The sequence below is a fragment of the Dermacentor albipictus genome, chromosome 5 (genome assembly GCF_038994185.2).
Source record: "Dermacentor albipictus isolate Rhodes 1998 colony chromosome 5, USDA_Dalb.pri_finalv2, whole genome shotgun sequence".
Lineage (NCBI taxonomy): Eukaryota > Metazoa > Arthropoda > Arachnida > Ixodida > Ixodidae > Dermacentor > Dermacentor albipictus.
This window is the reverse complement of record NC_091825.1, coordinates 77050531-77073532: the sequence shown is the minus strand read 5'-3', so window position 1 is coordinate 77073532 and position 23002 is coordinate 77050531. Positions and strand designations below refer to the sequence as shown.

At 48.3% G+C, this 23002-nt stretch overlaps 1 protein-coding gene across 1 annotated transcript; it reads left to right on the top strand.

Annotated features, from left to right (window-relative positions):
- The first annotated feature begins 426 nt into the window (after positions 1 to 426).
- Positions 427 to 22299, top strand: LOC139060497 (protein hsr-9-like). The gene is made up of 8 exons (XM_070539655.1): positions 427 to 599; positions 4798 to 4942; positions 5919 to 6358; positions 8628 to 9086; positions 14402 to 14791; positions 19272 to 19583; positions 21000 to 21205; positions 21779 to 22299. The coding sequence occupies exons 2-8, from the start codon at positions 4846 to 4848 to the stop codon at positions 21939 to 21941; spliced, it is 2067 nt and encodes a 688-aa protein (XP_070395756.1). The 5' UTR covers positions 427 to 599; positions 4798 to 4845; the 3' UTR covers positions 21942 to 22299.
- The last annotated feature ends 703 nt before the right edge of the window (positions 22300 to 23002 follow it).

Sequence of the window (23002 nt, the reverse complement as noted above, 5' to 3'; positions counted from 1 at the left end):
AGCGCTTCTACACCTCTTATAGCCTCTCGTGCGGCTATGTTAAAACAAAGGAAACGTCAATAAACCCACATAATTTTAAAGGCTACTAAGCAATGAACATCTAAGTACTTCCGTGTTTGTTGTACCGACTCAGCTTGTCAGTGGGCCGAAGCCACCGAAGCTTCTGCGAGCAGCAAAAAATTCAATAAATACAATAATACCAACAAACAGACTTTAAAAATAAGGGAAGAAAAGGAGGGCAGGTTGCGCGTTTTTTGTTGGGGACGACGGGTGGCTTTGGGGACGAGCGGCAGAAAGAGGGAAAGGAGGATCGAACACTGAGAGGGAGAGGCCTGGCCCCGGGCGAAAATGCACGGCCCCGTTGCTCGGGGAACCGATTCGAATAGTCGCACAGAGCGTGTGGTGTCGCGCCGGCGGTCAGCTGCAACGCTTCGATCGCGAACCGCTGTGCCGTACACGGGATACATACGCGGGACAAACGCGGGAAGCGGTGGTTTGCGTACACAGACGCAGCCTCCGCGAGGACAACTAACCCGGAGGCCCGGCCGAACGTCCGACCGGCGCGCTGTAGGTGGGCTTCACGTCACAGCGAAAGCAAGGTGAGCGGGGTCGTATACTGCGCGAGCGACATATTTAGGAACGGTAACATTGTTATCGTAACGGAGCACCTCGAGCTGTTTTAGAAATTGATCAAGTTAAAGCTCGAGCCATACACGGTTACGTAGGCCTCTGCTTGCCTGTTCCGATGCTTGTGGAAGGGGCGTGAGGTAGGCCGGAAGTTGACCTATTCGAAGCCTTGCGCCCGATGACACAGTTAACCCTGTACTGACGCGGTATACGAACTGTGGTACACTCCGAAGGAAACCACAGCAATAAACAGAGCCACTCATTGCGAGTACACCATAAAGAGGTCATTCGTTTCAGTAAAATGTCTATATCTTCAATATGTCTTGAAAGCCAGCTGAACAACTGAAACGACGCGAAAGTAATCGATCACTTCGACGTTGCGTCCTCTTCGCCACTTTCGACGGAATTCCCCCAGCATGACGAAACTGCCCGTACTTTTACCTGGGTTTCAGATTTTTTATACCCACGTAAGTTATCCCCAGTTGGTGCTTCTGGGGGATTTCGTCGAGTGTCAGCCGAAGGGTATGCCTGCGTTCTTCCGGAAGTACGCGCTAGCCCCGCGATTCGAATTGTCGTGCTTGTTGTTGTTGTCTCGAAACATGGAATGTTTTCACGACACCGGCGGCGCAGCAGTGTCGTCGACTGATTGCGTACTTTGTCCACGTTACTACGCCTGCGGCTAAAGTCTTCCGAAGAGTTAAGCCCGCTCTGTCTTCCAGAATTTCACACGCGAAGTTTTCTTTGTATAGCTTCACCTTCAATTATTCAGCTAGGTGCATAGGAAATACCCATTGAGATCATCGTTCGCAACCGTGTGTTCTGCTCAGGTTATAGCTCGGTATGAAAAAAAAAAAACGTTTGCAGATATATTACCCATGCTGAAATGGAACAGCTTTTCATATAAACTTACAAAATATATGAAATGACCACCCATATATATATGCAGCGGCTGCTTGACGCACGGAAGCCGATTTGTCGCTGATTTATACCAGGTATTACTGCTCAACAACGGATCTCGAACGTAATATGCAGCCAGGATAAGCACAGTGAACGAACTTATGTCCCTGGAAGGCAAAACGCTAATAGTGCGCTGCTGGCAAGCCTGCAGGGAGACTTGCGTACACTCCATGGATTACCAACTTCTGGATGTAGTCTTGATTTCACCTTCCAGTGATGTAACGTACATTAGGCGCTGTGTTTAAAAGTATGGTCGACGTGAGTCTTGCCTATGCACTATAAGATACGCGATCAAAAACTATTAGTGATGGGAAGTTTATGCGTGCGTTAATTTTTCTAAACACTGTCGCCACGTAACCTTCCAAAACACTCAATTTTTGGCGATCGCTAAGTGATGAGACAGGAAGGGAGCGGTGTGGTTCAGATAGCAAACGGGGTAGCCGATATTCCAGTTGACATTAGAAGAAAAAAATGGAACTGGACCGGCCATGTAATATGTACGGCAGATAACCGGTGGACCATTAGAGATACAGAATGGGTGCCTAGCTGCCAACGGAAACGAAGTGCAGCCGAGGACGGCAAAAAATTAGGTGGGGTGACGAAATTAGGAACTTTGCAGGCATAAAGTGGGGTCAACTGACGCAACAAAGGAGCAATGGGAGATCGCTGGGGGAAGCCTTCGTCCGACATTGGATATAAATAGATTGGTGATGATGATGATGAAAAGATGAGTGTTTCTCGGGATTGTTTTTTCATTTAATTGTTTCTATACGTCTTCCATACTACTTTATTATAACTAAGTCATTATATTACCACCTGCGGTGGCGAGTGCATAGTCGGAATGTGTATAGGAAAAACAACCCCTTGTTTTCTAAAACAGTCAAATCTGAAGATGTATCTTTTTGTTTCTCTCTAATCTACAGCCTACTTGCATGCATATACAAGGACTAGGTGGCTGCTCTGCCAGAGTTACGTCGGAGCGGGAAGCTTAAGTAACATGAAACACCGAAGAAAGCGTCCTTCTTGGGAGGTACGGTCCCCGGCCACTCCCCGTCAGTGTGGCTCGTATATGTCGTGGGTGCTTAACTTTTGCAGCTGTAGAGACATGACATCAATGGCGGGTGGTGGCGGCGGTGACTGCAGCGTTTTCGCAACCAATAGAGATCGCACACAGCGGATGGTGCGATGGAGCTTGCCAGCCCACTTATGTTTTGTTGAAATTCAAGGTTGAAGGAGCACTTATAGGACACTTATGACTGCATTTTTTGTGTAGAATCAAGGTTCTCGACCTCGAAATTCTAGAATAAACACGGGCAAGTCCTAGATTGCCCTAAGTTATTTACTAGAGTAACTTCTGAACGAGCCGGTTTCTGTTTTGGTTTTCCGAGTATAGCGTGTGACGTGTGACGCAGAAGGTGGTCACGGGGGAGCGCAGAGCGTTGTGAAATTTTGACACCCGCTCCGGCTCGCTTGATTTCATTGCTGTGCGTCTACATCGGAGCGCTCAACGACGAGCTCCTGTTGTATAGTGATGTACTACGTTGCATGTTGACCTTTTATAGCGGTCGTTGTTTTTAAGCGTTGCATATTGCAATCACTCAGTTCAGCCTTTGGGCGCGGCCGGGCAGCCACCATTGAGGGTATGAGTCATTGTTCATTGCTGCGCGTCTCATATGTGGGTCCATTCTCTTTTAAGTTTGCTATGTTTGTTAATATGTTGCTTCTATTTTTATGCGTTGCATATTGCAATCACTCAGTTCAGCCCTTGGGCGCGGCCGGGCAGTCACCATTGACCTTTAGCGCAACCACGTGACGTGACGTCACGACAGCCGAAGGAAAAGCTGGGCCCCAACTCGCGCAATATGCAACGCATTCTTGGCTTAACCAAGCTAAGCCTGGCCATTTTTTTGCATTATTTTTTTATCCGAAGTACAATTGGAGTTCTCTATCACCCTAAATAGTGGAGAGTACAGATGTTTTCATCGCTTCCGGGTGCACAAGCTATGTAGTGTTTCCCCGAAATACTTGGCCATGTGCATGACTAAAGGGTATATGTTAACTTTCCAGTTAAATTAATATGTTACATCGTCAATGGAAGACTGTTATTATTGCAGTGTTTGTTTTTAGTACTCTGAAGCAGTTGCACTTGCATAATTCAAATGGCCATTTGACTAGCTTGTGTTGTCCCTTCGTATTGCCTAGCTCCACCGGACCTCCAGTAGGAAGAAAGACTAACTAACTAACTAACTAACTAACTAACTAACTAACTAACTAACTAACTAACTAACTAACTAACTAACTAACTAACTAACTAACTAACTAACTAACTAACTAACTAACTAACTAACTAACTAACTAACTAACTAGCTAACTAACTAACTAACCAACCAACTAACTAACTAACTAACTAACTAACTACATACTACATACTAACTAACTACATACTACATACTAACTAACTACATACTAACTACATACTAACTACATACTAACTAAATACTAACTACATACTAACTACATACTAACTAAATACTAACTACATACTAACTACATACTAACTAAATACTAACTACATACTAACTACATACTAACTAAATACTAACTATATACTAACTAAATACTAACTACATACTAACTACATACTAACTAAATACTAACTACATACTAACTACATACTAACTAAATACTAACTACATACTAACTACATACTAACTAAATACTAACTACATACTAACTACATACTAACTAAATACTAACTACATACCTAACTAATAAACGAACCTGCTTATATCTGCATTTCAGCCAGACTGCAATGTAACGTAATAACATGGCAGTATGTGTTAGTAACTGGACATCTTTATTAATGAAATATTTTTTGTAGGCTTTAGAAGCGTCTGAGCGTTCTTCCAAAGTTTCTAACGATTTGCAGATGTATACAACACTTCAGTTTTGGCCGAATAAACATTGGAAGCTAGGGTAGCGCTTTAGGCTTGTTGGTGCAACATCACACCAAACATGCAAGAAAATGGGAGAGAGAAATGCAGCAAAGAAATTTAGACAGGGACATAAGGCAGGAAGGAAGGTATAGTGCTTGTGTGTGCTGTCCTTCCTGCCTTCAGCCCCTGTCTCAACTTTCGTCTTGCATAATACCACCTAAATTCGCCGGTGCTGCCCAATACGCGAAACAGCGCCCTCACATTCTTTCGCGCGCAGTGATGCTCGTCGGCCGGTGTGGTGCCACGCCGGCGCCGCGCCGTGGTCATGCTGTCGGACCCCTGGCGGCTGCGACCGGCAGTGCCCGACGTGATCGGAGATGACGTCAGCTCGGACGATGACGACGACTACTACGATGACAGTGGTAGGCAGTTCCTCTCTTGATAATAAGGGGAGTGGGGACAAATTGACAGTGTTTTACGAGCTCACATTTACGTCGTGAAAGCGCGGTGTGCAGTTTCCTGGTTTAACTGCAACAGCGCGAAGAAACGACGGAAGTCCATTTTTATATCTTCATGCGCGGCACCGATTAATTTAATTTTCATTTGTTTCGTAACTGGGCTCGGTCTTTAGTGCTGCGGTCTTTGGATTCTCTGTAATTGCCAGTGGATTCGCCTCTCTATCTCCCAGTGGCTACCATTTGAGTTGGCTCACACTCAGCGACAGTCACAGACTTTGATGGTCGCGTCCACTCACTTTAGGTCACACATAAGGGGCATAATGTGCGTGAAACGCCTCGCGGCGTCTTTCGCTGGTTGGTTGCTCAGCGCTGAGTAATTGAATCGGCATCGGAGTTAAACAAATGTTCTGTCTCCAAAAAACTATTTGATTGATATATGAGAAGAACGGCCTATTCGAGAACATTTTCTGTAAACTTAAGTAATGTGGTAATAAAGCGGCAGCTTCCTGCGTGGCTTATTACTTCAGTGGGTCACCCTTTCAAATGAGCTGTACAGGAACATAGTTTTTTTTACCACATAGCTGAAATTCCCCAAAGATGTTCCCAAATAGGTCATTTTCCCATATCAATTAAATACGAATTGACAACGATGTTTTTCGATGAGTTTCGATCTTTCGGACACCGATGGTCATTCACTTAAGCAGCTCCAAGATAGACAGGGCGCTTAGACGAGTGGACGACCACCACGAGAGGACGCTAGGAGTCTCACACACGCCTCACGTCTCGCATACCTGGGGATGCACCGGCACTCCCGTTTCTATATATACTCATGTACACTCACAATATTCGTCACCTATGCTTATACAGCTATGAAATCAGGGTGAGTACCAGTAAGTGTTTTCTTGAGCGATCGCACCAAACCTATGGCGCTGAATCGCAGGTTTGGTCGACGCGTACGAGATCGCGCGCAAGGTCCGCGAGGCCAACGCCCGTCTGCGGGCCGACATCACGCCCCTGGAATCGAGTCGCCAACGACGGGTTCAGTTCCGGGATCCCATCCGGGCCGTGCTCTTCTTCACGCCCGACGGAGGGGAGGAGAACGACGAGGAGGATGAGGACGACAACGCGGACGACGACGGGGAGGAAGACGAAGACGAGGCGGCTCCGAAGGCCGAGGACGCGCTGGCGCGCTCCGGTGCCGTTCGGAGGCTCGTGACGGCCGCCGTGGAACGAAGGAGCAGTCTGACGAGCGAGGAACCGGACGAGCCTTCTTCTACGGTAATGATGACGGCTGGTGGACCAGAGGGCGCTGACGACGACGATGTCGACGACGACTTCGAGCAGAGAATGACACAGGCGAACGACTCCGGTGACGACGTTGTAAGCTTTTTTTCAACATTACTGCTTCAATCAATCAATCAATCAATCAATCAATCAATCAATCAATCAATCAATCAATCAATCAATCAATCAATCAATCAATCAATCAATCAATCAATCAATCAATCAATCAATCAATCAATCAATCAATTTTTTTTTAGGTTCAGGGACACAGGGTCGGTACAAAGAAAGGTTAATCTATCAGGCCTCACAGCTTATGCACGTGCCCACCTGGAACAATGGCAAACAGCGCGCGCAGAAAGTACAGGACATCAGCAAAGCACAACTGAACCAGGAGCTAGGGACGACAGGTGTTGTAACTAAAGCTATATTTAAATTGGCTAGTAGTATCCTAAATGGGCGAAACAAAAGGGAACCCTTTATCAGCTCATTGTGCAGCAAACGTTTGCACATAGAAAGGGAAATTCACACGAGTATACGCAAACCACAAATAATTGCACATTGCTTTGTGATGCAGAAAACGAAACCAACAACAATAGATAGCTGGGTAACAGGGAAGTTCACTCGAACCCATTCACATCGAATGCAGTTTCCGATGTGTGGATAGCGCAGCGTCAGATCGGCGAGTTGACGCTGTGCGATGACCGATTAAACATGGCCGAAGTATGTCCCTTGTAGTTATTGATGAAAGCCCATGTTACTCATTTAGCGCGCGTTATAGCAGCGTATACTTACTTGTTACGGAAGAACCAAGTGGGTTGAAGCACATAAAATACAGCAGGTCATCCCATGACTTCGTCCTGCAGCGGACATAAGTTTGACTGATTATGATAAAGACGATAATAATAACAGTGTAGTTGCTACGCTGCGTGGAATGAAGTAGTTGACGCTTCGCTCGAAGGTCGGTGGATGGAGTGTTCCGTTGGGGCGGTATAGGAACAACGGACAAGATTTGCCTCGAGCGTGGCAGATTAAGATATGCTCGCTGTAAAAGATGTCTGCCAAGCGGCGTGGATTTAGCACCGGATACCGGTTGACGTGCTACATATAGGCCTGCTGCGAAGGATTTCATTTCGCTAACCATTTCTTGTTGCCTTTTCTTGCTCATTGTTTTGCTCACGTTTTCTTGAGCGACAGAAAGCTGATACACGCAGTGAAGATTGAAAGTTGCACTGAGTACTTGTGCGATGACCCGCAGAGATGACTTTGTGGCAATGACATTCCGCGAGTAAGAACGAGTTGTTGTTCGACTGCCGGCCCTAATTCCGAAGGAGGAGATGGCTTATCGACCTCTTGAATGAACGGTAAATAACCTAAGCTGCTCAAACTTATTCCACAGTGGCATCCCTGACAGCATTTGTGTTGCTTGAGGGCGTTAAGCTCATCGATAAACTTTATCACTACTGGTACTTGGCGAGCGAGAAAAAGTACAAGTATCTGTTTCACCTTCTTAATAAGGCCTTAATGAGGAAGATGGAAAACGCGGTTGTTAATCGAAGCATCTTGATCAGGTTCCCTCTGTCATTCTTACACGAGCATGAAAAGACAAATAACATGAATGCTCACAAATCATGCTGTTCACACTGTTCACATGTATATTTGAAGCAGGCTTGAGACATCATTTGGAAACGTCATTGCAGCGCCTGACGGGTTCGGCCGGACGAGTTCGGGAGCTCGGCGTATTTGTGACATTTACAGGTCCCGAATGTAGCTTCCGGCTTAGTGTTACTGTGTAGATTGAAACTAGCTTTATCATAATTTTTTCGATCACATTAGAATGCCGAAAAAATCCAGAAACACTGCGTCTCAACAAGTTTGGGTAGAAATCATCAATGATGGTTGTCACAAACACTATTATTTTGCTTGAGGTCAGCTGGAATTGCGTTGAGAGTTTCTGCCCTTTAGAGAGACACATCCGGGAAGAGTGTTGCATAGTGGCTCGATCACGCTCTGAAGCAAGGGGAATAAAGCTGGCACCGCAGATCCTTACCAAGCGCGCGCCTCCTTGCATAATACTCCACGTGCTCCTGAACACGTCACTCATATTCCCGCTAGCGCCCTTTCAAATCCCCCTCACCGCATACTCTCTCCCCCCATTCATTCATGAAATTAGTGCAATCGGGATGCATTAGTAAAGACTGCACTGCAAGTTTTGGACACAAGGTAAGAAAGGGAACAAACAGAAATCACTGCACAGTATGCAGCTATAGAGAGTGCCATGTAAGCGTGACCACGATATTGCGTTGACACGTTAAAGGATCGAATCGTCACAAATAAGCGGACGCTCAGAACTGCATTCTTTGCGCAGGACAGTTTCGAGTCGGACGACAACCCGTCGGTCAGCGAGGACATCACCGAGCAGTGGTCGGAACGCAAGGACGAAAACCAGGAGGCGTCCGTGCAGGAAGTGAGCGGCGGTGCGGACGTCGAAGACGACAGGCGCTCGCCAGATGCCGGCAGCACTGCGTCGGCGTCAAGCGATTCACCGGACGACCGGCCAGCGCAGAAGCCAGCAAACTCGCGGGACAGCAGCTTGGAAGAGGCAGCCAGCAGCACCGGGCAGGAAGAAGGGTGGGTGAACTTCGACCTCGGTGCAAATGGCGACGATTCTGTTGACCAAGAAGCCGCGGCTAGCGGCGCTCCGACGAGCGTCACAGAGCCGGAGGTGACCTCGCACTCTCCAGTGAGGAGCGTCACAGAGCCGGAGGTGACGTCACAGTCTTCAGCGAGGAACGGTGATGCCTCCAGTCCACACGGCGGCGAGAAGGTGAGCTGGCAATGCTTCTGGACTCGGGAATATGCAAAAAGATAGGGCACAAACCATCGGAGGATGTCTGTCAGAGTACGAAAAATTGCTGTTCAGTAGACCTGCTGAGATGTGCTGCTGGAGATCGGGCAAATAATTGCTGTAGCTTGTTTTCAGTACGGGTTCTGTGTCCTCTTTGCTCGTCGCTGTTGTAAGAGGTACTCTTGCGGTATAGTTTACTCAGTTGGCTAATGCTATGAGGCGTGTGGTTGTGGTGACGTTGCATAACTTCCAGGATTAACAACACGCAAATCCTTGCGAGGACCGAAAAATACCATTGGGAAGGATACCCATCGTGCACCGATAGTAATATCAGGACAGGGCCACCAAGTCACCACGTTAAATTGGACTGCCTCCGGTATTGATCCAGTTTACATCCCCAGACAACGTCCCTGCCGTGTTAGGGGCAGATAAACTTTTTTGTATGTCAGGGATTGTGAGATAAATGGGGAATACGTGTTTGGTGATATCTTTCGTAGGCGGATGCGTAACTGAAGCAGCATTGTCAGAAATGCCAGCAATGTTTATACAGAATGCCGCCATTTTTCCCATGCGAGAAAACTGGCGGTGAATCCATCGATCAAGGAGCGATTGACTATTTGATGGCAATCTAGACGCTCAACCTGATATAAAACTATCTGGTCTGCTTGCAGCCTCAAGCGTAACTGATGTGCTTCAGTGAGTAATGCAACAAATTGCGCCTCACGAGGTAACCCAAGCATTGGTCGAAGGGTAACGTGATGATCTCGTTCCAGTTGAACCATTAAACTAGGTGGCTTATTCCAGTCTGGTAACGCATATATCGTATTTGACAGTACAGATGACTGATACACCTGCAGAGTCATTGTTTGGTCGCAGCCGGCTCCTCTAGCAATAAAGGTGGCCACATAATTGAGGAGAAATTGCGATTTGCGTCGTACAAATTTAATGGCTGGACACCAAGAGATGCGGTCATCCGCAGTTAAACCCAAATAACAGTGTTGTTGCATTTAGCTTACCGACGTCTCGTCAAGGTACAGTCGGCTCATTGTTCGACCAGCGCGTTGTTTAGGATGATATGCTATTGCAGCCGGCTTAGCAGGTGATATATGCAGGCAAACTTCACCTAAGTATTCGGAAGTCGCGTTTAGAGCTTTTTGCCAGCTTGCACATAGCCGCGGACCAAGGCGCGAAGGGCTGCTTATCCACAGAGCAATGTCATTTGCATAGATAGCTGTGCCCACAGGGTAGTCACTGTCCCGAGGCAAGTGACTTGGAAGCGCGGCGAGTAGGTGTTAAACAGAGGCGGCCATAAAACGCTGCCCTGTGGGACACCGCATCTAATAGCGCGGGATTCACTTGTCATTCCTCCGACACGCACTTTCATCCGGCGCTCCGATAGAAAATTGTGCACAAAGCGGAGCAGACGACCCGAAATTCCGGCTGTTGCAAGAGCGAAAATAAGCGCCTTATGTGGAACCAAGTCGAAAGTTTGCTGCATGTCCAGGAAGGTCATGTAGGCGGAGTGCTTGTTTTCTCTAACAAATTCAAGTGCGGAACTAAGTCTGAAATGCTGTTCAGAGCTGAATGGCGGAAACGAAGACCACTCATGACATCAGGGAAGAAATTTAGTTTCTCTAGCTTGACATCTAAGCGAAACATGACAATTCGCTCCAGTAACTTGATGACATTTGACGTTAGGGATATTTGGCTGTAGGACTTTAGGTGTCTTGCAAGGCATCCGGGCTTTAAAATTGGTATTACCGCGGACGACTTCCATTTAGCAGGGATTACACATGTCCTCCATACTTCATTATACTCGTATATACGGTCATGAGAAATCTTATCAGCGTTCCGCAATGCTTGATACGTCACACCGTCTTCGCTGGGTACAGTTCAGCGTTTGGAGAGGCTGAGCACGTGTCGCAGCTCCCTAAAAGTGAAATCTGCCTCGTCCATCTGGCAGGCTGGACCATAGGAACCAGTTATAGTACTCTGACTTGTCAAAGAAGGAAATGCGCCATTTGTGGTGTTACTAGACATAGGAGAGACGAAAAGGTCTGCAAATGCCTCCGCTTGAGTCTTTGGGGACGGGCCAGCCGCTATGCACAAAGCAGCCATAGGATTCTTGCAGATTTCGGGAGTGCGGAGAGCTCTGAGTACGCGCCGTACATTTCCAAAATCACTTCCAGTATGCAGCGAATTACGTAAGGCTGCCCAGCTCTTGCGACGAAGCTGTTTTGTGTGCTGCCGTATGGCTGCGTCAATGCGGTTGTACAGGGTCCAGTCGGTAAGCCGTATATGGAGCACTGTGTCCGCCTATAAGCGTGGTGTAGACATGCGCGAAGCCGCAAATGTATAAGATCGGGAATTGGTTTGCTGATACTCTGTCGACGTCGTACTGTAGCTTGTCGCAAGCACTCACTAATCAGTTTGAACAGACCAACTTGAGACGGTGCCTCTGAGATCAGCTGGCGGAACTTGTCGCAGTTTGTTCCTCTATACACGGCAGTCTGGCGGTTCGCAGTATGTGTTGTTGTTGCACAAATGGGTAGGTGATCTAAGCCCCAAGGGTCAGCTTGGTTGAACGCATGGTTAAGCACCCAAGGTTAGCACCCAAGGTTACGCACACATCTAACGTTGATATCGCAAGGTATATATAGTGGAATTCTCCTTTCCTCTACCTAATGTAGGTGAACCGTCATTCAGTATTTGCAGATCACTCTTGAAGGTTAGTTAATTAACCTCTATGCAAAAAGAGATCAGGCGTGCAGTCAGAACACAAGAGTACAGAAGCGGACAACACGAACGCCTCTCTACTCTTGTGTCCTGTCTGCACGCCTCACCTCTTTTTGCATAATGAATCCTTACGAACTAGCTCAGCTTTCTGTTGTTCTAAGATTAATCTCTGCCCCATGATTGTCTTGAGGACGGGAAGACCATCGCGGAAGGTGGGCATTAAAATATCCGCACAACACAAACGATGCACTACACCGATACACTAAGCACTCAAGTAGTGAGGTATCCCAAGTACGTGTAGGCCGCTTGTATATACGCTTGCCACCGTCGTAGTGACACACCTGAGATTCACCGTACCACCTGTATACTCAAACTCATCATCACCGATGTCATCTGTGCCAAGAACCGTGAAATCCAAGTCAGCGCGTATGTATATTGAGGCTTTGGAAGCATTGCACGAATGCGTTGCTTCCACACACTGAAAAGAGCCACAGGCTGGTCCCACGCATCGAGTGTTACTGTACACACCGACGAAGCCTGGCAGTCGATATTCGTCTTTCCTCACAGTAGTTTCCCGAAGCGCTATCGCATCTGGTGGACTCTTCATAGCGATGAGTCGTACGACAAGATCAGCGTACCGCGGTCGCACCGACCTCACATTCCATTGCAGCAGAAAAGGGCGAGGATGCTGACAACTGTTAAAACAATTTCCGGTGTAAATTCTGGTGAAAACCATCGAGGACTGGAACGAGGGAGTCTAAGTGTAGCTCTGTTGCTGTTGCTGCTGGTGTCTGACGAACGGCGATGAGAGATCTGATGATGTTGACAAGCATATTCAGATGGTTGACTAGTTGCACATCATTGTTGGCTGGCTTATGTGCTGTGTTTGCAATGTTCTGGACGCACTCTGGTCACTCTGGTGCACTCTGGTCGCAGTCTTTTTAGAGGCTTGTTCTGACGATTTCGATGGCAGCGCTGGCCCCGATGTCTTTGAGAGGTAGAATGCCCACACCCTTCTTTTCGATGAGTTGTGTCTTTGCGTTCTTGGAGCGCACTGTTTCTTGCTTAGTCGAGGTATTTCGAGTCGCTGGACAAGCACTACGCGATGCGTGTTTTCATCTCCTGCTGCCTTCTTTCTGGCTTTCTCTTTTAGCGCCTTTAGTTGATCGTTCAATGAGGGTCATCCTTTGTCCGTTGCCAAATGTTCACCATACAGTTAGGGCACCGATATGCCTGACTTTCACAGGAATCTCCATGGTGATTCCCACCGCATTTGGCACTGACAAGATCTCTGGTGCAAAAGCCCTAAATATGACCAATTCTAAGACATTTACGACATTGTAAGGGCCTTGGAACGAAAGGCCGAACAGAATAGCGCACTAGCCTAGCCTTTATATGACTGGGTAGCTTTGTACGGGTAGTTTTCTACAGGCAAACAATATCTTCATACACTTTGACGAGCCCAGCCTTCGAACACTAATTATTTTGCATGGTGGCGTGCAAATAGCCGTGATCTTAAAAACGTCGTCTTTGAGATCCATGTCGACACCAGATACGACACCAGCTGTTATATGCGCACCCTGTAATATGTAACGCTGCGCGTGGACACCGCAAATTTCAGAAAAACCAATGCACGAAAACGCAGCGTCGTTATACTCAACAGTAACTATTAAGCATCGTATACGATTGCAATAAATGAAGAACCTCTTATTGCGGCGGATGTCCTGCTTTTCAGTAACACCATTTTATGATGAGAATTACTTGAAGGAAATAAATGAGTGCTACAAAAAAAATCCTTCAACAATCCTACAAATCCTACAAACATCCTTAAATGCTTCTAATAAGAGAAGAAGATGTAAGACGGACAGGCGCTAACTTCCAACTAAGGTTTAATTGAAGAAACAGGATTTGTATAGATAGAAACTTTGAAAAGCACAACAGTGACTTCACGACCTCTCTATCGCATCAAAGAAGCAATCTCTTTTTCAGTAAGTGCCACTGACGGGCAGCTAATGTCTCAACAAGTCGCACACGCTCTTCTCTTACTACGCGTCCTTGTAGCGCTCATTTGTTTTCTTCAACCAACTCGCCCACATCAAGCTTGTGATGTAAATTAGTTTTTTACGTTTCCCATCTTATGAAGTTTCAGCCAACGTAGAACGAATGCAGCCGGTTGACACAGTCGCCCCGGCCGGCGCCGCGTGACGTCATAGTACTTTAGGCATGATGGACGTCTTTCACAAATGCGAGCACTAATCCATGATCGCTCCGCGAAGGAATCAAGCCAATAGGGACAGTGCTGTGACCGGCATATTTATACGGAACACAGCGATTGACGCGCTGAAAGCCGTGTAGTAGATGAGGGGAGGAATTATCAGGAGCGCGTTTGTAGCGCGCCGCGCGTTTTCAGCCTCTTAGTAATTAGGTAAATTAAGTAACTACATACGTCACTACGTTTTTATTACCCCTTTTTTAAGAGTGTGAGATGAGCATCTTCTCAACCTTTCACCGTTTTCTACTAACGAGCCTGTCCTTCATCTCACATTCCCGTCGGACAGCAAGCTGCCGCCGTTGGACCGCTACAGAAAGAGTCGCCTGTCGCGAAGCCTCGTGTCGCTGCGGACAGGCCATCCACCAGCCCAGCCACGCTGACCGCCATCTACGGTGCTTCGCCGCGACCGAGGTCGGTGGTAACCGCTGGTCGCATCGGCAGAGGAGCAGTTCGCGGAACTCTGACGCCAATCACGGCGAGTCAGGGTGGCCCGGGCTCTGTTCCGAACGGACCTCACCAGCGTGCGAGGAGTTCCTGGAGCAGGGCCACGCGCCAGACGTCGCTGCAGTTTTCAGCACGGAGTGCTCGGAGCGTGCCGTCGGGAAAGCCGACGGCAAAGTTTGCCGAGCATGGGCCTCCGCAACCATTTCCGACTCGCGGCAGCACTCCGAAGCAGGTAAGCGCGTGCAGTCGGCCAGAAAAGTTTAAAAGAAGAGGGATTTGCAAAGGCCTGAAATACCGTGAAGCTAGAAAGCATGGTCTCCTCCCTCCCCACCCCGCCCCCCTCCAAGACGACGTCGACGACGAGAACAACCTGCAGCAGTATTTGCAAACTACACGGTGATCTCTTAAATTGGAATCGCTATTTTCTAGCAGAACACAAGTTTATTTACCGTGGCACCCATGCCCAAGAAAATCGCGGTGGATTGTACCTAAAGGAACGCGCTTACTCAATGACGTAACTGCTTCCTGCACGTAACCTCTTGTCATATGGCTTTTCTATAAGAAAAAAAGGTGTTTGAGAAAAGAAACAGAAGACAATCGAAAAGGGCAGTCCCATGTGTTTACTGCCTGCTGAAAAAAAATTCTACTGGTCTGCTCCGTAACTGGAGTTCGCTGAAAGCTCTGAAGCGGGCGGTCGTGGTATACCTCCGGTGCGTGAGAGCATTCGTGGATGATCCCAAGACTGTTCCTAATTGTCAACCGCTTTCAACTGCTGTGAGCGCTTGTTCAATAGTACGTGCACTACCGAGCATCGGCGGTGCCTTGGGAGCTATTGGAATAGATTCGCGCCTAACTTAATAATACTATTAAGAAAGGGTTTGCTCTGACATGGCGCACAGACTTCACTGCAAATAAACGAAGTACAGTAGAACAGGACAATTATTTCAATTGCTCACAGCCCATACAGCCGACAATGGGTGACTGTGGCGGGCACCTGTAGCATTCCACAGGTTTCGCAACTTTTGGATCAAGGAACACTAAGGCTCCCACAGTCCGTAAGCCTGATTGTTCACCCAACAACTTTTGCGTCATCCTTAAATGCCTCGAATAGCACAACACTGTACACCCCTCACTTTTCTGTGCCATCTGTACAATCACAACCTAAAAGGAAGAGCATGATGTGCAGTGGCGTAGCAACAGGGGGGGCCGGGGGGCCGTGGGCCCCGGGTGCACGGGGCCAGTAGGGGGGGGGGGGGGTGTCATATACATCTGAAGACACCCGAAAATTGTCGATATCCTCGCCTTCCTCGACTACACCCGGGGAGGGGGGGGGGTGACAGAAGAGCTAAGGGCCCCGGGTGCCAGACGACCTAGCTACGCCACTGATGATGTGGCACTAATATGTAATCGCTCTGCTATGCGCGGCTGTAATTCACGTCGAAACTTGAACAACACCAGTTGCTCACTTGGATGGTCTCAATATTACAATAAAAAATGCAGCATATCCAACGTGCCCTGTCAAATCTATATACAGCGAACCTTTCTGTAAGTGTCTAAGAAGTGCACTTCCCGTTAATCTTCCTCGAGCGCCAATGTTGTGAGCTTGGCTTCATGCCTACGCTTAAATTAGAGCAGGTGTTCACGTTTTGCAGCACGTTTCGCAGCATATCCAAGTCATGCTTGCTGGGCGCGACGCTTCTCTTGTTTCACTTTCTGTTACTATGTCAGGTTTTGTCTAGGTGGCATGTTGGTGAAGAATGCGATGCGCCTTTGAACGCAACCAGTGTTATAAGGCTTGAAAAGAGGCAAGCTGGCTTCCTACTCCATTTGTTTCGGGTACCCGACCTCCCACGGAGGCGCAAATGCGACCGTCCACACGGTTGCCAGGAGGCACGATATATGCACAACGTGAGGCTATCGCTCCCCGGTTCCCTCTCTCCTATCTCATCGCGGCTCTCCCAACGCCTTCTATGGCTCTCCGCGTTGCAGTACCCTCACCTTGTGCACCAGCGGCCAGCGATCCGCGTGCGCAGGCTGGCTTTCCTCCTCTACCTCCCACCGCTACGGGCATCGCTACTAGATACTTTTCAGTTGTAAAACTCCGCCTGGGAGCGGCGCGAGAAGGTGACCCTCTGCCGTCTCCTCTCGCGAAATGGCGCTGCCACCATGGTTGGCCCGGTTGGCTGCGGAAGGTTTCCCAAAGCAGCAGCGCGCCGCCGACTCAATGCCACAATTTTTTTTAGAGCGCAGCTCTTTGGCGTCCGTTCCTGGGTTTCGCGTCGTCGTCGGCGTTGTCGTCGGCCTCGTAACCAGCTCCGCTCCCCTTTCATCCCCCCAGCGCTAGCAGCGACCGACTGATACCGCTGGATGCCGCTGACGCCGCTAGAGAGTCAAGATAACGTGACTGCATAGAACACCGTCGCCGCCATGCAGAAAGAGGAGGAAAGGGTCCCCCCCCCCCCCCTGTTCTTGTGTGGCGGATAGGGTGCTCTTCAGTTGCCGACGCGCCGGTTATTTCACGTAGGCCCCGGCACGTCGACGAATACGTGACCACTTTCCCACGGCTAGACCTGGTTCTTAGCGCTGCGGAAGCGAGGGTATCATATTGTTTGTGTCGGCATCGGCGGCGTTGTCCCTGAAACCAACTCCGCAGCTGGGGTTGACTCACTATCGGCGTCAGCGGCATCAGTCAGTCGCTGCTATCTCTTCCCTCCTCCCTTTATCGTGTTGTCCGCTTGCTGCGCGCGCTTCTGCCCCCATCGTTTGCCGCTGGGTGTACACACCGCCCCCCTCCCCCCTCTTCCTGCGAGTCTCCGGTTGTCAAAGCGCCGGCTCGAACTTAATTCCTTTCTTCGCTCCTGCTCCAATGCAACCCCTGTGCGGTGGCAATCAGAGAGCCAGATCGGTGGCGGCGGATCTGTATATGTGCACCGCCCGAGCCGAAATGGCCGCTGCCGTTCGCCCTGTGCGGTGGCAATCAGAGAGCCAGATCGGTGGCGGCGGATCTAACGTTGGCTACGGGCGCAGTCGTGTGAGATATCGCTTCTAGATGGCGCCGCCGTTTATCAGCCGATCGAAGTCGGGGGTACAATCAGGACTCGGCGGCAACCAAAGTTCAGTGGGATGCCTCGCATTGGGCACTCACGGGAAGGCTACAAATGAAGCTGTGCAGGTTGATATGGGCTGAAGAAGTTTTGAAGTGAGGGAAGTTCAGAGTAAAATTGATTATAAAGAACGACTGAGGAATATGGAAGGAAGTGGTTGGTAGATTATTCAGATATTTGTACAGGGAAAAAATATTGATTTACAGTGGAGGAAAGCTTACCAGCAAGTATGCGATCTGTATGGCGAGTAACATGGCAACAAAGAACGTCAAGCATAAAGTCAGAGAGGCTGAGATAATCTCATGGGTGGCGGCAATGAAAAAAGAAACCTGCTATGAGTAACTGCTTAGGAGGAAAAAACAAAATCAGTAAAGAAACAATTTACGATAACTCAACTAACTTGATAAGTCATAAGTCGATAAGTCGATAACTCGATAAGTCATTACTTCTCAAAACGAGATCGATGCCTTAGAACACGCACTTATAAATTGAGATACAACAAGGAAGAATAAGCATGTGCTTGCTGCGGTAAAGCTAGGGAAACGTTGGAGCATATTTTACTAGAATGTGAACACATCTGCCCAGCGGTCGATTTAGGCACCACTGGCCTCCTTGAAGCCCTTGGGTTCAGCGAGAGCAGGGGAAAAGTAAACATGTCGGCTATAGAGATTAGTAAGAGGCGATTGGAAGAGTGGCGGAAGAAGAGTAGGCAAGCGGAAAAACAACGGCGACGTACAAAAACAAAGTTCCCACTAGGGGTTCAGAAAGTTTGGTGATGGGGATTTTTCGTGGGGATGTCTTTTTTGTTTTCTGATTTTTAACATAGGTAGGACCGTAGGCATTATAATAACAAGAGCTTGGTGGGGCAACCCACCACTCCGTTCTACAGGGGATGCTCATAGCATCCCTCCATCCATCCATCCGAATGTGTACTATTCGGCGAGAACGTATGGGCAGTAGCTGCAGCAGGCGGCAGCTGCCGTCAGCAAGAGAGGCACAGTGGGCGTTCGCAAAGAAACTTCGCGTTAAAAAGGAAGCGGTGCTTCCTAGATCTTTGTAGCTGCATGTCACATGTCATTCTCATGTGACAAAGAATACATATCCAGAATTTATCCAACTGTTATTAGCCAAAATTATATTTTTGACATTACTTGTGGATGGCGACCCTATCGACAAGTAGTAAATTCGCTTGGTGGCACGTCACCCGTTAGGAAGCTTGCATAACTTACCCGGTTACGTTTCGAACGACCATTTAAATAAACAACTCCTGGGGTGGTATTCTGGGGTGATCACTTTTAGAGACAGTTACACTTCCTAGAGATTTCAGCTTATTCGACACAGGGACGCGTCCGCGAATACGGCAGACAGCGTTTCTTGCGCGGTGCCAAGTTCGCCATCTTCTGACAATGCTAAGAGCGCTGTCGGCCGTATACTTCGACGCATCCAGTGCCGAATATCAAAGTGAATTGTCAGGAAATACCGCCCGTGACATGTGCCGGTGCAGTGGCACAGCACTTCAGCTCCGGGAGGGGAAGGTATGTCAGAACGCCTGCTTAGCTTTTCTCTAAAGTTTGAGTTAAAAGGGGGCATTCTCCCAATTATGCGCAGGTTCAGCGGCAGTCACCGTTGGCGAGACACGATCGAGCGTCGTCTGCAGACGAGACTAAGATGGCGAGCAACATGGCGTCCACTGCCGTCGTGAGCGGCTCGACGTCGACGTACGCGCTCCCTCGGGAGCTCAAAGAGGAGCTTATGCGCAAGAAGCGACGCGAGAGAGAGCTGCAACTGCAGCGTCAAGCACGCGAGGAGAGCGAACGACGGGAGCGCGCCCTGGAGGCGGAGCGGGCTTTTCGGGCATGGCTGGCTAAAAAACGTCGAGGAGAAAACTTGACGCGCATCGACAGCTCGTCCAGTAGATGTGTGAGTAGTCTGCAACACGTTACGACAGTGGTTATTTACTATAATCACACAATTACTTCGAGAGAGAGAGAGAGAAAGCATTGACGCACTTTTGCTTGAGTTGGTCATAGTTCATTTCTAATTTACCACTGCGGTGGATTTCCTTTTTTACCAATTTACAGTATGACTGTTTCCGTAGGTGATAGCTCTAGCCTCTATAACTCTATAGCTCATGCTGCGATATCACTTAGTCTGTGAAACAGAGAGATATACTGTGGGTTTTCTGCATGTGGTACCCGTGAACGACGTTGGCTATGGGTTTTGCGATAAGTGAGGATTTTTTTGTTATTACGCACTGGTGAAGTCAGCTTTGTAGTTAGTGATTAACAGTCTTTCATGATTTATGAATACGGTGCTGCCATGAGGCCTTGAAGTGGACCTCACTTTGGTTCCATCAGGAGCAGTTATTAATAAACAGGTTCCGTGAATAAACTGAGTGTCTACGTGGCTTGCCGATGGCAGTATGACTAAAGTGTGCTGCCTGTTGAAAACCATACCTTCGGCATTCTAAATGCATAAATTGGAGTGTCACTCAAATGTAAGACAACTAATTCTCAATATATATCAGCTTATTTCAATGAAATGTCTAAGGCCAACTTTTTCTGGCAGTGCTCAATACCTCTGTCAGCATTGCTTTTATAAACATTCAGTGTAGCTTTAATGCTGCATATCGATGCAGTCCGTATGGTAATGTAACGATTTATGATCTCAATATAGCTCAAATAATTTTAAGTGGTATGTATAGGACAAATTGTGATAGTGCCTAATAAAATATCTAACAATGCTTCAAAGGATTATCCCCATGACTTCGATTCGCCTTACTTATATTGACTAATGTCATATAAAGGATTTTTCGATATTTGTAGCATGTGCGGTCCTTAATGCATTCATCACTGGCGCTGGTCTTAAGTCGGATTCACAACTGTTCGGAAGGAACTCATGTATAAAAACACGTCAGCAACAGAGATCGTTAACCGGATACACATGCGTGAACCAGCGACCACATAGAGCGTGTTCCGCCAGTGTCTTCGACAACTCGGTGCCAAAGATGCGCACGCAGTTTGGTTGCACTGAAGGTTTCGCTGGAGGTGTCCCACTATGTGCGGCAGGGCTCATGCGACTGCTCACGTCGTCCGACGCATTGTTTTGAACTTGCTCAGGGACTTGTGTCCTTTTGGCTTCTCTTCAGTGGCGTAGCCATGGGGGTGGCGCACCGAGCACGTGGCTCGATATCTCCAAAATTGCTGTGCTAGTTTCTGTGCTGCCCCCCCCCCCTCCCGCTTCCCCTTCCCCCTCACCGGTCAAGTGCGTGCCGCTCTACCGAAAAAAAAAAACCCCTTCTGGTTACACCACTGCTTCTTTCCCACCGAACCGCAGGATGATTCGTCGCAGAGCGAATCGTCGCGTGCCACGGACACACATGGGCGTCGCGCCGCGTCCTCGGGCGCTTTCGAGGCGTGGCTGCGCCGCAAGCAGCGGCAGCAGCGCGAGGAAGAGCTGCGGCGCACACTACGGGAGCTCGACCTAGCGGCGACGGAGAAGCCCCGCCGGTCGCGACAAGAGGCGCAGCAGGTGTACCTCGCGTGAGTGATCAGACCGCCTCCACTGTGGACGAAGAGGCTTTAGAGTGGCGGCGTCTCTTTGTACGTTCCTCCACGGCACCTGTTGCCGAGTGAATGCGCTAAGAAGAAGAACGAAACGCCTAGGGAGAGTTACCGTTTCTACGAGCCTAACATGTGACGCAAAAATGTTTGAGCTGTGCTTATCTAGTACTCGTTGTATTAGTGACGCAGAGGAGTAAAGAACGGACATCGTAGAAGTGAATTGCTTCAACTCGCGTGCGTGTGTCTGTGTACGGGTCTGTCTGTCCGTTGCAGTGGTGTGACTGAATTTTTCTTTAGTCAGTCAGTCAGTCAGTCAGTCAGTCAGTCAGTCAGTCAGTCAGTCAGTCAGTCAGTCAGTCAGTCCGGTGACCGATAATGAAGTCTGTCTACCAGTCACTTAGTCTGGTTACCGATAGCTAAGGTCAGTCATTCAGTCAGTCTGGTGATCGATTACTAAAATCTATATGTCACTCTGTCGGACCATGAGCTACGCGTTTAACCATGGCGCGAGCGAAATGGCATGTCAAAACTAAGTGTGCCTCTTGAACGCAGATGGCTGGAGCGCAAGTACGAAGAAGAGCGCCAGCGTCGCCTGGCGGCTTGGGCAGAACGTCGGGGAGCCCGCGAGGCAGCGCTGTCGGCGCGTTCCCTGCGGATCCTCGAGCGATACCTTCGCAGCGACGAGTTCAACCGATACCCGGAGCTGGTGGTCTAGAGAGGCTCTCCAGTGATCGACAGCTGCTCACCCCTCCAGCGTGGAACCAGAAAAAGCAACGCGTGAACTTCTTGTGGCATTGCGACGCTGTGAAACCAGCAAATCTAGGAGGTCACGTAGTTTATGCACGATGTCCCAGAGATATGCAGGTTGGATGGTGTGTTTTCCGCACGAGTGTCTGGCTGTGTGTGCGTGCATTACTAAAGCTGCCTTTTGTCGCAGTTCTAGTTGGGCTAACCAATAATCAAAAAGTGGCAGCCTGACAAATGGTTAAGCAAGGAGTGGTGCTTGAATTAAACTCAAGGATGTTTCTCCTAATCCTCAGTGGTTAATTATGGTGCAATAAATATTGTTTATACAAAGTTACGACATCTCTTACTTCCAGTCATGCGGAAAATGAGACCGTAGTAGACCGACTATTCATGACCAAGTGTGAACGTTTTCAGATACACTTGGCGATGTGCATCTTTTAGTATTCGCTATTATATTACCGCATTAGGGCTACAGCGAAACATTCAGTGCAAAAACAAAGTGACAATGTAAAAACAAAACAAAAACAACAAAAAACAACCACGGCATTCTGGTAAGTAATTTTGCACATTTTAGGCATTGTGATGTAATCGTTCTCGTAAGTGCAAGGTTTATTCGCTGTGCGCTTGGGTCTCCAAAATCGGGCTTTGAGCTCTCGAAATAGCCAGAGAAAAAGTGTTTCCTGCTTTTGTCTATGAGCTCACAACGTAATCAAGCCGACATATGAAAACACTGCAGGATAAGTTTCGTAATTTTTGAATTGTAGAATAACGAACTGAAGTGCAAGGCTACACCAACCATCTGCACTATTTTTTTCTTCGCATACATTTAATAGCTGCAAGTAGGGATCGGGAAATCTGTGTATCGAAGTTCAGATGTTAATAAAAAGGCTTCCTTCTGAAAGAAGGAAAAGTAGATAGGCATTTCTGATGACACAAAACAATGATAGGTGCATCATTTAGCAAACAAATACACTGTGGTGCAGATTTACTTGCTAGAAACCAAGCGGCGTTTTGCCTAGCATTACAGTC